The sequence below is a fragment of the Mustela putorius genome, unplaced genomic scaffold (assembly GCF_011764305.1).
Source record: "Mustela putorius furo isolate JIRA1106 unplaced genomic scaffold, ASM1176430v1.1 tig00003853_pilon_pilon_pilon, whole genome shotgun sequence".
Taxonomy (NCBI): domain Eukaryota; kingdom Metazoa; phylum Chordata; class Mammalia; order Carnivora; family Mustelidae; genus Mustela; species Mustela putorius.
In genome coordinates this window covers 20,045,015-20,057,520 of record NW_025422005.1, presented here as the reverse complement: position 1 = coordinate 20,057,520, position 12,506 = coordinate 20,045,015, and the positions used below count along the sequence as shown (strand labels likewise).

The window sequence follows — 12,506 nt, the reverse complement described above, 5'->3', positions numbered from 1 at the left end:
TTCGAAGTTTATCTTCACCGGAATGTAGGCTTTTTTTTTTTTTAATCCCCTTGCTCAAGTTAACTGTTGTGTTTCAGATCAAGCATAATTCTGTACTTCTTATGCTGAATATAACTAACTTTGATTATCCAAAAGGAAAATGAACAGTGACTCAGGTAATTCCATATAACAGGCAGTTTTGTCTGTCTTTGGTGGTTCTGAAACATACTAAATGGCTTTATTTATTTATTTATTTTTAAAAGATTTTATTTATTTATTTTACAGAGAGAAATCACAAGTAGATGGAGAGGCAGGCAGAGAGAGAGAGAGAGAGGGAAGCAGGCTCCCTGCTGAGCAGAGAGCCCGATGCGGGGCTCGATCCCAGGACCCTGAGATCATGACCTGAGCCGAAGACAGCGGCTTAACCCACTGAGCCACCCAGGCGCCCTGAGTCAGGCGCCCCTATTTATTTATTTTTAAAGATTTTATTTCCTTATTTGAAAGAGAGAGAGAGGGTGGGGTGAGGGGCAGAGGGAGAAGCAGACACTCTGCTGAGCAGGGAGCTGCGGGGCTAGATCTTGGGGACTCGGGAGGGAATCATGGCCTGAGCTGGAGGCAGACACTAGCTAAGGGACTGAGCCAAATGACTTTGTTTTGTAGCAGATTTACTTTTCTAATGGCAGCTAGCTTTTTTCATAAGAGGAAACCATCTTGCTATTGAAAACTTGGTTCCCCACCCATATGACATAGAGTTAACTCCATTTGTATCTGCTTACTCAAGGCCCTTGGGAAAGCATAAATGCTAAACTACCAAGGTATTAGAAGCATCCCCTGCCTGGCCTCCAGTTTTATGTGTACCTGACCATCTGGAATCCAGTTTCCGATAAGTGTCCAGTGAGAACGTCTGGAATGTCTTGTCAGTGGCCACGTTCAGCACAGAATTTCAAGGGGATCTGGCTTCTTTAGTTCTCTGAGAAGCTGGAACAAATACTGAAATGATTGCTAATAGAGGGAGCTACAGTGACTGTTTTCAATCCTTCTCTGGCTGCACCATTGAATTTCTGGTTCCTCCAGAAAGCTTGAAATTTGGGAGTCTAAGAGCATCCAGAGGATGGTGTACAGATCCCTGTGAGGTTCAGTTTGTAGCCTCCTGCCTCCTTTCTTGTTAGAAATTCTTCACCAATGAGTTACTAATTGATTGTATCTTAGTACCTGGTAACCTTTTACATCATGTAAAAGAGAGGTTAGACTGGAAGGGAAAGTCCAGAGTTTGGATTAGAAAACCTGTTGAGTCAAAGGGGAACTTAGCAGAGGAACGGAATGAAAATTATTTCCTTAGACAGTAGACAAATATTCAGGAAACACCTCTGCACCCCAAAGATAGGCACAGCTGCCACACAGTGACTATTAAAGGGAGGTTCAAAGTTATGAGCAAACAGCTGATTCTCTTGGTTCTTGGGCTGTTGCTGTTGGTGACAGGAAATCTTGTTCCCCAAGCTGCTGGCTTCCTGTTTTATTTTTACTCTTAGTAGATCAGAATGTCCATAACAAGGAGCAGTCTGTTCCAAAGGGTTCTTCTCCCCCTTTGAGCCTGAAGGGCTTTTTTTTATGCCTTTTGGTCAGACAATATGTTGGTTCACTTTTAAGATCTATGATATTTAGCTTGGTTTAAGCATTTTCTATTCATAATCAACTTTTTTTTGGTGATGAGCTGGTGTTTTAAGATTTGATGTAAGTAAACCTCTGCTTTGCTTGTTCTGAAATGTATATAGAGAAAGAGAGGGAGGGAGGAGTTTGCGATTTGGGGTATGTTACCTTTGTGCTTTACCTTTTCATTTGAAGTGAATTGGCATTTCCCCTAGCATGAAAACCATTAGGTTGTACATTTCTTTAGTTTCACAAGATACAGAAACAGGACCTGCCAGCCCAGTGTGCCTTTGGCTGTAGCCAGTACCTGTTTTGTTGAGACTAAAACCTCCTTCTATCCTTGTAAAGCTAGGAATTTGGTAATCTAATTCTAAAACAATAGCTCAGCATGAACCTGAAGTGGTGGGGGATTTCCTAGGGAAAGGGGCTCAGCTGACAGGATAAGAAACGGTAACCGGAAGGTTTCCGGATCTGCTCCAGACACTTCCTGCTGTCTCAAGAGCCTTTTGGCCCAGGTGTGTTGAACCGGATGTGAGAGAGAGAGAGAGAAAAAGGGAGCTTTTGGGTAGAAGAGAAAGGACTGGGGAATCTTATAGAACAGTTTGCTCAGCATCATGTTTGACATATTGAACATGTAAAATTTTCCTTGATATTCTTTAATTCTGTCAATGTACAGACAAAACTTTAGTAGTGTTAATAGACACTGGCAGCTAGTGTTTAGTTGTACATTAACAGTCATCTATCAGGGAAGAACTGGAGAAGTTACGTCGGGATGTAGATCAGTGGAATCAATATTGGCAGCTTAATTCCATTGTGGAGATTATCGGATGACAGGAGCTCTTTTTTGATCCTTGTAATTGATCATCTGGAATCTGATCTGTGCTGATTATGGACACACCAAGGATGGGATCCGTCCAGACCATTCAGAGCCTGCTGAATGGACTGTTTTCTGACCATGCCTCTTTGACTCTTGTTGGTTGGAGCGCAGTTGTTATTTTAAGGTTTTTAGGTTTTTATGCTCCCGGTGTAACTCAGCCAGCAGTCACCAGTTCAGAATTTCTAAACGTATCCAGCATGCCTTCTAATAGCAAATCTTAAAGATTGAAGGGAACGGGGTGGGGGCTTAAAAAAGAAAAAAATGATGAGGGAGAAAAGATTTTTTAAAAGCTGTTTTAGATCAGAGCAAGACAAAAGGAAAAAAAAAAGACTGACACAGCCCTAGTGTGCCTGGAATTTGTGGTTGAGTAATACTTTCCTGTTATTTCTTTCCTAGGTTGTTTTTCATCATTCAGAGCATTGCCTGAAGCAGGTCCACCATGCCGTTAGTAACGAGGAACATCGAGCCAAGGCACCTGTGCCGTCAGACGTTGCCTAGCGTTAGAAGCGAGCTGGAATGCGTGACCAACATCACCCTGGCAAATGTCATCCGACAGCTGGGCAGCCTGAGTGAGTGCCGCAGAGAGCCTGTGCTTTGCCCTCAGGGGTCGTTGGTGCTCTTTATTTAGTTTCCTTCTCCTCCTGTGTTCCTGTTTCTCCCCCATCTGCCTTTCCTAGGTAATGTGAAAATGTATCCCCCCCACCTTCCTGAAAGAGAGGTTCCTTTTTGGTACAGATTCTTCCCCTCAACCCTTTCTTCATCTACCGCCACCCTTTAGGTTCCCTCCACCTCCCCCTCCACCTGCTTCAAAAGAAATCTGTGGGAAGGGTAGCAGGAAGGGCTGCAGCAGAAACTGCAGATGGAATGACAGAGCAGAATTCTCTGTGTGTAAAGTGGGAGGTTCACAGAGCAGTATCTTGTTTGGGGAATGTGCCTGTAATTGCACGAGCTGTTCGATGTAGCTGACTTCGTTGAAGCCTCAAATGTGCCAGTAGTCTTTATCTCTCCGACACCCCCCTCCCCACCAACTTTTCTTCCCAAAGAGGAGTAAAGCAAACATACACTCAGATTCTAGCCGACTTGTCTACCCTGGTAGACATTTAATTGTGCTGCAAGCCCCCAGGTCCAAGTTCAGGGTACAAATTACTTTTGCAGTCTCTGGGGTATTGGGAGTTTTGCAAGCTGCATTTACACACAATGACACAAAGTGTAGCTGGAGCCATTCTTCTCTAGGAGGAAGATGGGGTTTAGTCCATTCTGTTTTGGAGCTGAGGGAAAACCAGCTCAATGATTTTTTTTTTTTTTAATTGGCAAGAATGAATGAGATTGCCTTGGGTGGGGTGTATGCATGGGTTTGGATTTCACTCTGAGTCAAGCTGATTTTGTTTGAAGCTGAGGTATGGGAAGGGCAGATACTTGGATAGGCTCTGCATTTGTCTAGTGCCACTCTAGCTCCCATAAGAATGACCATCAAATTGCCATTTTAGCAAAGGCATCTTAGTATGAATTATTTCAGACACTCACCCTTTCTGTCGTATCACTGCTCTTAGTAAAGGCAGTGGGACATCAGGAAAGCCTGCCTTCCCCCAGATAGTATCAGGCCGTCCTTTAAAACAGGGCCCTGAGGAGACAGAGTTCTGTGACCATATGATGTATGGGGTCTGAGATTCCTAAGCCTTTACCTAGCTCACTTGATCCAGGGCTTAGGGAAACTTGGATGGGGTGTCAGGAAGAAATGAAACCCTGCCAGTGCCTGTCTTACACAAAGGAACACTGACAGCAGTGCAGCTGACGAGGAAGCACGTGAAGGTGGCAGAGAGCTTCACTGCTTCTTAAAAGCATCATTTCTGCTTCTGTCACCCTGAGAAGGCCAAATGGGTGGAAGTCAATCACACACTGGTTCCTTCTCCATAGGACAAAGGAAATCTAGCTAATGATGCTTCTTACTCTCTCTCGGCAGGAGTTACGCTCTCTCTCAGGTGTTTTTCCAGGGTAGTGTTGATGGATGTCATTGCTCACTCTCCCACTTGTGATCAGACCACTCCTATCTGGAGGAAGCCAGTCTGAGGGCCAGGGTTGGTTTGTGCCTGTGGAAACAAGATTTCCTCACATTGTGGCGCTAACTGACCCTTTATTCATCCAGTAAATATGTATTGAACATATTTTATGTGCCAGATGCTGAGGGAATACAGCGATAATAAGAAATGGTCTCCGCCTTCCAGGAGCTCATAATCTACCAGAGGAGACAGAAATGAATAATTCTTACAGGGAGAGGGTGAGAGGGGAACTCATATTTGTTGATTGCCTACTTTACACCAAGTTTTAGTAGGATATTGACATAGATGTCAAGTAATTCCCCTGGGTGATCCTTTGAGGGTAGGTGGTGGTATTCCCATTTTTCAGGTGAGGAAATAAAGGCTCAGAAAAGTAGAGTGACTTGCCTAGAGAGATAGCAGCCAGTAAGAGGTAAAGTCAGACTTCCAAAGATTTTCTCAGCTCTGTCCTGTACTCTCTGTCTCTGCCAACACACTGCCCTGGTTCAGACCTCTGTTGACTTTTACCTGAACGATTGCCTTATCCTCCCTTTGGCTTCCCTTTCTCTGATCAACCCTCCTAAATCTATAAACCTAAAAATCTTGTGACTCTTAAGCCTATGTCCCTACCAGAGTGGTCTGCTTAAAACACAAATCTCACTTTTTACTTTTATAATTCTCAATTGTTTGAATTTTTGAAAATTAAGACTGTTAACTTTTGCAATTTAAAAAGTATGTGTGGTGTTTTTTTAAAGATAGAGAGAACACAAGCAGGGAGGAGGGGAGGAGCAGAGAGAGAGAGAGCAGCAGGCTTCCTATTGAACAAGGAACTTGACGTGGGGGTTCCATCCCAGGACCCTAAGATCATGACCTGAGCTGAAAGCAAACACCCAACTAAGCCACACAGGTGCCCTTAAAAAGTGTTTTTTTTTTTTTCTTTTTTTAAATGATTTTATTTATTTATTTGACAGAGATCACAAGTAGGCAGAGAGGCAGGCAGAGAGAGAGGAGGAAGCAGGCGCCCCACGGAGCAGAGAGCCCGATGTGGGGCTCGATTCCAGGACCCTGGGATCATGACCTGAGCCGAAAGCAGAGGCTCCAACCCACTGAGCCACCCAGGCGCCCCTTTACTTACTATTTATTTATTTATTTGAAGAATTTATTTATTTATTTGACAGAGAGAGATCACAAGTAGGCAGAGAGGCAGGCAGAGAGAGAGAGGAGGAAGCAGGCTCCCTGCTGAGCAGAGAGCCCAATCCGGGACTCGATCCTAGGACCCTGGGATCATGACCTGAGCCGAAGGCAGTGGCTTAACCCACTGAGCCACCCAGGCGCCCCCCCTTTACTTACTTTTTAAAAGAGTTTGTTTATTTGTCAGAGACTGCACGCACACCCAGGGAGCTGCAGGCAGAGGGAGAAGCAGGCTCCCCGCTGAGAAGGAGCCCAGTGTGGGACTCCATCCCGGGACTCTGGAATCACGGCCTGGGCTGAAGGCAGCGGCTTAACCAGCTGAGCCACCTAGGTGTCCCTAAAAAGTGTTTTTATTATTTTAAGATTTTGATTATTTATTTGACAGACAGAGGTCACAAGTAGGAAGAGAGGCAAGCAGAGAGAGAGGGAGAAGCAGGTTCCCCGCTGAGAAGGAGCCCAATGTGGCACTTGATCCCAGGATCCTGAGATCATGACCTGAGACGAAGGCAGAGGCTTAAGCCACTGAGCCATCCACGCGCCCTTAAAAGGTGTTTTTAAGTAAGAGTACAGGGGCACCTGGGTGGCTCAGTCATTAAGCATCTGCCTTCATCTCAGGTCATGATCCCAGGGTCCTGGGGTGGAGCCTTGTGTCGGGCTCCCTGGTCAGTGGAGAAAGCCTGCTTCTCCCTTTCCCAATCCCCCTGCTTGTATTCCTGTTCTCACTGTCTTTCTCTGTCAAATAAATAAACAAAATCTTAAAAAAAAAAAAGATTCCAGATCCTTTTAAATAAATAAACAAATAAATGTACAAATGTTAAAAGTCCTCCCTGTTCCTCACTGTGGGATTGTATAAGTTTCTTGGTCTTGCATTCGAGACTTTTCAAGACTTGACTTCCTTTCTAATCATTTTTCTTTTTCTTTTTCTTTTTTTTAAAGATTTTATTTATTTATTTGACAGAGAACACAAGTAGGCGGGGCGGGGGGCAGGCTCCCCGCCGAGCAGAGAGCCCAACTTGGGGCTAGATCCCAGGACCCTGAGATCATGACCTGAGCTGAAGGCAGACGCCCTCCAGTGATTTTTTTTGCAATCCATCTTCTCCCAGGGATTTTACAATCTTTTAAAAACAATTTTTTTTTTTTAATGAAAAAGGAGGAAAGGGGGGGAGAAGGAGGGAAGAAAAAATGAATTATCAACTACTTGTAGTACTTCTGAGATAGACCACAGTCTCTCATGCGGTGCCCTTGCTATTGTTTCTCCTGCCTGTAGATACCTCACAGTCCTTGTAGCTGATCTTCAAGGCCTAGCTCAAGGACCTCCTCCTCCAGGCTGGACTAAGTGCTTCTCTGAACTCCTATTATGTGCCTGTAATTACTACCTACCACATTATATTGAAAATTATCTGTATCTCTTACACTAATTTAAAAGTTCTCTGGTGGCAGAAATCATGTCTTGTTTGTTCTTAAACCCCAGTGTTTATCCTGCGTAGTATCTGGCATCCAATAGAAGCTCAGTAAATGTTTGTTGAATAATTCATGCCTATATTCTCGCCACCATTCCATGCTGTTGGTGCATAGAGAATCAGGGAAGGAGGTAATACTCCTGTGGGGAGTCAGTGCATGGTGTGGGAGTATAGGGAGAGTTAGGGAATGCTTCACAGAGGAGATAGATTTGAATCAGACCTTGAACGATGACTAGAATTTCATCTTGCAGACAGTGGGACAGGAATAGGCTCATATGTGCTTCACATTCATGACCTTGGCCTCATGGCCTCATGTACTACCGCCAGAAGTGCTTGGTCTGGTAGGCACAATCTGATTATGGAATGGATAAAGCACAAAACTAAAAATTCCACAGTCTTGGATTGCTCCGTGATAGCATATCCAGAGTTTTTATTTTCCCTCAGTGCAGAGAGATTGGCATTTCACATATTAGGTTGCCGTATCTTAGGAAATATAGGCACAGCCAGCCAGCCTGTATTTTTGAGTCAGTATCCTGACCACCTGGTAGAATGGAATCCTCACTTGGGTAAATTAAGAAATCATGCTGTGATATTGGGTTTTCTGAGTGTAGAGGCGCCATGCCACTGGGGGACTACTCCAAGACTTTTAGACCTCAAGCAAAAGCAGTGCCATATTTGTAAAAATCAGATTTAACCTGTTCATGTCTGCCTAAGATTCCATTTGAACAGTTCTGCTAACTGGGGGCGGCGGGGGGGGGGGGGGGATTGAAGACTGCTTTGGAATCTCTTGCAAAAATATGGTTACCAACCATATTGTGAATGTCCTGATGTGATAGTGGATCTGTTTTGGTAATCTGAATGAATGAAATTTAACTCTGACCAAGGTACTTTTAGTTTTCTCCTTATATAAGTGTGTTACACTCCTATTTTCAGAGATTGGGGTAATATTTAGTACCTGAAGAATAGGAACTATCATATTACTGACTGGAATTATATCTTAAATTTCCTGTAAGTGTAAAATGGCATATTTAAATAACTCATAGTCTTGAAAGTCATCTGATGTGGTTGGGCAGTTTCATTTTAACAACCTAACATTTTTTAGCCCATTTAATCCTATGACAGTTTGGTAAGGTTGATACAGATGAGGAAATTGAGGCTGAGACATTGTAACTTGCTGAAGAGTATGTAGGTATAAATAGAAAGAACTGAGATAAACTCCAGATTTTTCTGATTGAAGTCTGCTGAGACTTACATGTATAGACCCAGGGTGGGCCTGATGTGATGATGTGAGGTGGGGAAACCTTCACACCACCTCCCTCCATCTTCAGATAGCATTCTCAGTGTTTACATGTTTATATGTTGGGGGTAAGATTTATCTTGAAAATCGCTTTCACATTCAGCCACTACTCACACTACCACTACTACCTTCACCAAGGAGCAGGAAATCCCAGGTATTCTTGGTGCCTTAAGGATGGGTTGCTTTGGGGTTTTCTTTTCCTCCAGAATAGCTAGTCAACAGATTTTTTTTTTCCCCTTAGTAATCCCATTGTGGGCTCAGACTCACGACTCCAAGATCAAAAGTCACATGCTCTACCAACTGAACCAGCCAGGTGCCCTGGTTAACAGATATTTTTGAGCCTGGTTTATTTTTCATAAGTAATGTTGTATGTTTATCTGCTTTAGCTTTCCAATCACAGTTTTCCATTACCTGAATGAACACGATGCAGTGTGGTTTTTATAGGAACTTAGCTGTATTATGGACAGGGATCAGATAACATTGTCAGCCTGCGGAACAGAAATTCAGCTTCGTTAGCCAGTTTGTGTCTTTGAACCCAGGAGCTTCCCATGGTTGTTTAAATCACAAGATCGTTCAGTATGCAAAAACTTGTTCTTTCCTTGATTAGAAACTCCTTATTGACTGAATTTACCAGCAATTCAAAATATGCTGTTGATTGGTCTTATCCTTACTCTCCAGGTTACACTGGGAAGGTGAGCTGCAGTTCACCATAAAGGTGCAGTTTTGGCCTTTTGACTAATATTTTCCCCCTCAAGTGTAGACTAAGCACAAACAAAGTTTAAAAGCTAAAAGTCAGAACCTACTTAAAATAGTTCTCAGTAGTTTTTTTGGTTGGGCACCATCACCTATGCCTACCTTCACCTTGCAAGTAAGAAACTCAGTATTTTTATTCATGTGTGCGGCTTTTCATTCCTAGCAAGAATGTGCTTTGTGGCTTGGAATGACAATATGGAGGTAGTGTCAAATTGCTGGTAGGTTTCTTTGGCTGCAAATTCTCATTGCATTCCAGGGTTGAAAGTACGGAACTCTTTTCTTTTTCTAAAAAATAAGATACTGTGGAAAGAGACCACTGGTATATTTGGTTTTCAGGCAGGGCTTGAAAATTTCAGCTTTTCATTTGTTCCCTCAGATGTAGATTTGAAGGATTATAACCTAAAGCAAAGACTTCCAAAGTTGCAGGTTACAGAACATAAAATAACCTTCACCTCTTAGAAAAAGTTTTAACTCTGTTTTGAGTTGTTGATAAATTCAAGGCCCCTCAAAGATACCACAACTCATCATGGTTATTGAATGTACTTTGAAGGTTCCATTGAGGATGTAATTTTTTTTTTTATTTATCAGAGAGGGGGGGGAGAGAGCGAGCACAGGCAGACAGAATGGCAGGCAGAGGCAGAGGGAGAAGCAGGCTCCCTGCCGAGCAAGGAGCCTGATGTGGGACTCAATCCCAGGACGCTGGGATCACGACCCGAGCCGAAGGCAGCTGCTCAACCAACTGAGCCACCCAGGCGTCCCGAGGATGTAATTTTTTATTTTTCAAGTAAATTGTAGACACCTACAAGGTCCTCATAACTCCCATTCTGTTTTCAAGAACATTTTACAAGGTGTTTTTACAGAGCAGCAAGGGGCGAAGGGCTATAGGCAAATGTGTAGACATTGTCTACTCTTCCAGGATTAGTTTTTTGTATTGCACCTTTTGATATTATTCAGCCTGCATTGAGTTCTTGACCATTCAGAGTTTGCCAAGAAGACTATTAGAGAACAAATGCAGACTGCTCAGGCTATGGAGGGCGCATCTCCATCTCCCAAGAGCAAGCATCTGCATGTAACCCAAACTGTCCTGGAGGTGGGTGGGTTTTTGTTGGGGAGGTTGGGAATAAGATCTTTAGGAGCAAGTTTTTCTAATCATTTATGTCATTCTTATGCTCTAGTGACTTGGTTTCTTTGCTCTGTCAGGTAAATATGCAGAGGACATTGTTGGAGAGCTCTTTACTCAGGCAAATACCTTTGCCTCTCGGGTAAGTTCCCTTGCTGAGAGGGTCGACCGCCTACAAGTTAAAGTCACTCAGCTGGATCCCAAGGAAGAAGAAGGTAAGGAAGCTGAGCTCAGCATTTGCAGGCTTTGCTGAGCAGTTTCTTAAGATTTTTTTCTCCGGATTTATAAAAAAGTGAGGGGAAAAAATCACAGAGACCTATGGAGTTCTGCTTTGAAATGACACAAGCCGGGGTGGTGTAAAGAAACCTTTTTAGCTCTACCACACCCCCACATGCTCCCTTTCTCCCATTCCCCCAGTTCTTGCTCAGATCCCCCCTCCCCCAATCGTATTTTGTTACCATAAAAGTACTTGGAAGATTCATTCCTCCTAAGGAGAGGCCTGCTAGATCTGGCCACATAGTAAACCTTTGTGTTGCCTCATTTTGTTCAGTCGTGAAATGGCTGGGCTGCTGACAGCCTTGTGGGGCTTCCCCAGAGGGGGAGAAAAAAAACCTGGCTGCAGACAGCCGCAGCCAAGAAACTGCAGCTGAGGCCTCTCAGACTGGTGTGACTCAGTGTTTGCTCAAATAGCCTGTCGTCCATTTTCTCCTGCCTTCCATCTTCTCTCAGTGTCACTGCAAGGAATCAACACCCGGAAGGCCTTCAGAAGCTCTACTATTCAAGACCAGAAGCTTTTTGACAGAAACTCTCTCCCAGTACCTGTCTTGGAAACATATAACACCTGTGATACTCCTCCACCTCTAAATAATCTGACCCCTTACAGGTAACTTCGCTAGTTCTTCCCTTTGTTGATCTGTGGTTAACAGCACTAGATTGGCATTTTAGTTAAAGATGTTTGCATCAGAGGATTGTGTCCAGAACCCCAGAGTTGTTTGTGGCGGCAGCAGCTAATGTTTACCATATAAACACTTGTCACTTATTATTGTTTGGCTTCTGAAATTCATAGTAAATACAATATATATTGAAAGTTTGCTCTAGCATTGCATGTTGCAGAGTTTAATTTGGTATAAGCCAGGTCCATCCTGGATTCCATCCAAGGAATTTAGTTATTACAGAACCAAAAGGACTTTGTTACAAAGCAGTCCTAGAGCTTGCATCCCAGGGGCAGCATTCGAGCAAGGCTCCCACTTACTCTGAAACCACTAGATTACCAGATGTTTAGGTGTGTTAGTAGAGTTAGCTTTGTGGACTGGCTGCTCTGGGCCCTCAGGGTCCTTCCAAAGCTTAAGGAATAATTGGCGTTCTTCCAAATGAGTGTCGTTTAACTTTGTTTAGAACATCCTTTTGACATTGCCCTCTGCTAGGCCCTATACTGCTGCAGCTAAACTTGAGATAGACAACTTAAAGCCCCTCCCCCTCCAGGGGTCTGTAGTATGATCATCCTGCAGAAAACCACTGAGCAGGGGCAGAAAGTGAATATTTATCTTGCTTGTATCCATAAATATCTTTGGAACAGGTAAAAAGTAATTACAGATAGCTGGAGGCAGATGTCTTCTGCGAGACATGGGTATACTGCAAAGTAGGATGTGTGTGTGTGTGTGTGCAGAACTCAAGGACACCCACCTGATCCAGGGAGCCTGGAAATAGGAGCGTGGAAGCTATTCACACAGATAAAAGTACACAGCATCTATCCCATAGCGTCTATCCTGTGTTATTATTATGTAAAATTATGTTTATACCTTGGCTTTCAAAGGGGCTAGCTAGCAGAGCAGGACAGTTTTGACTCTGTAGCCTCCATTATTTATCAAGTTGGATTTGGGCAGAGAGGTTTCAGGGCAAGAAGGGAGTGTACACCTGATACTGAAGGGAGTGTAACATATGACATGGGGCTTGTGTGATAGAATAGGATAAACAAATGATATTAAGATGAAGTTTATTTTTCAGTTAATGATATTTTCCTTTTTATCATTCTCCTCTCAGTTATCTGGATTTGGCCTAACAGAAATGAGCAGTGGTGTAGCTAACTCAAAACAAGATTTAATATAAAAGTCATTAGTGTTTGATTCGGAAATGCTTTCTGTGTGTCATG

General features: G+C 43.4%; 1 protein-coding gene across 3 annotated transcripts in view; it reads left to right on the top strand.

The window, feature by feature from the left end:
- The window catches only part of WASF2 (WASP family member 2), a 75,893-nt gene that overhangs the window by 51,519 nt on the left and 11,868 nt on the right, over nt 1–12,506 (top strand). For 2 of the 3 annotated variants that reach the window (XM_045064035.1, XM_013047143.2), the window contains exons 2-4: nt 2,900–3,072; nt 10,438–10,572; nt 11,087–11,240. In XM_045064035.1, coding sequence (XP_044919970.1) covers nt 2,943–3,072; nt 10,438–10,572; nt 11,087–11,240 — 419 coding nt within the window. In that variant the 5' untranslated portion in view covers nt 2,900–2,942. Of the gene's footprint in view, nt 1–1,493; nt 1,711–2,899; nt 3,073–10,437; nt 10,573–11,086; nt 11,241–12,506 lie in introns of those variants that run through there. The other variant, XM_045064036.1, reaches the window with a different exon arrangement.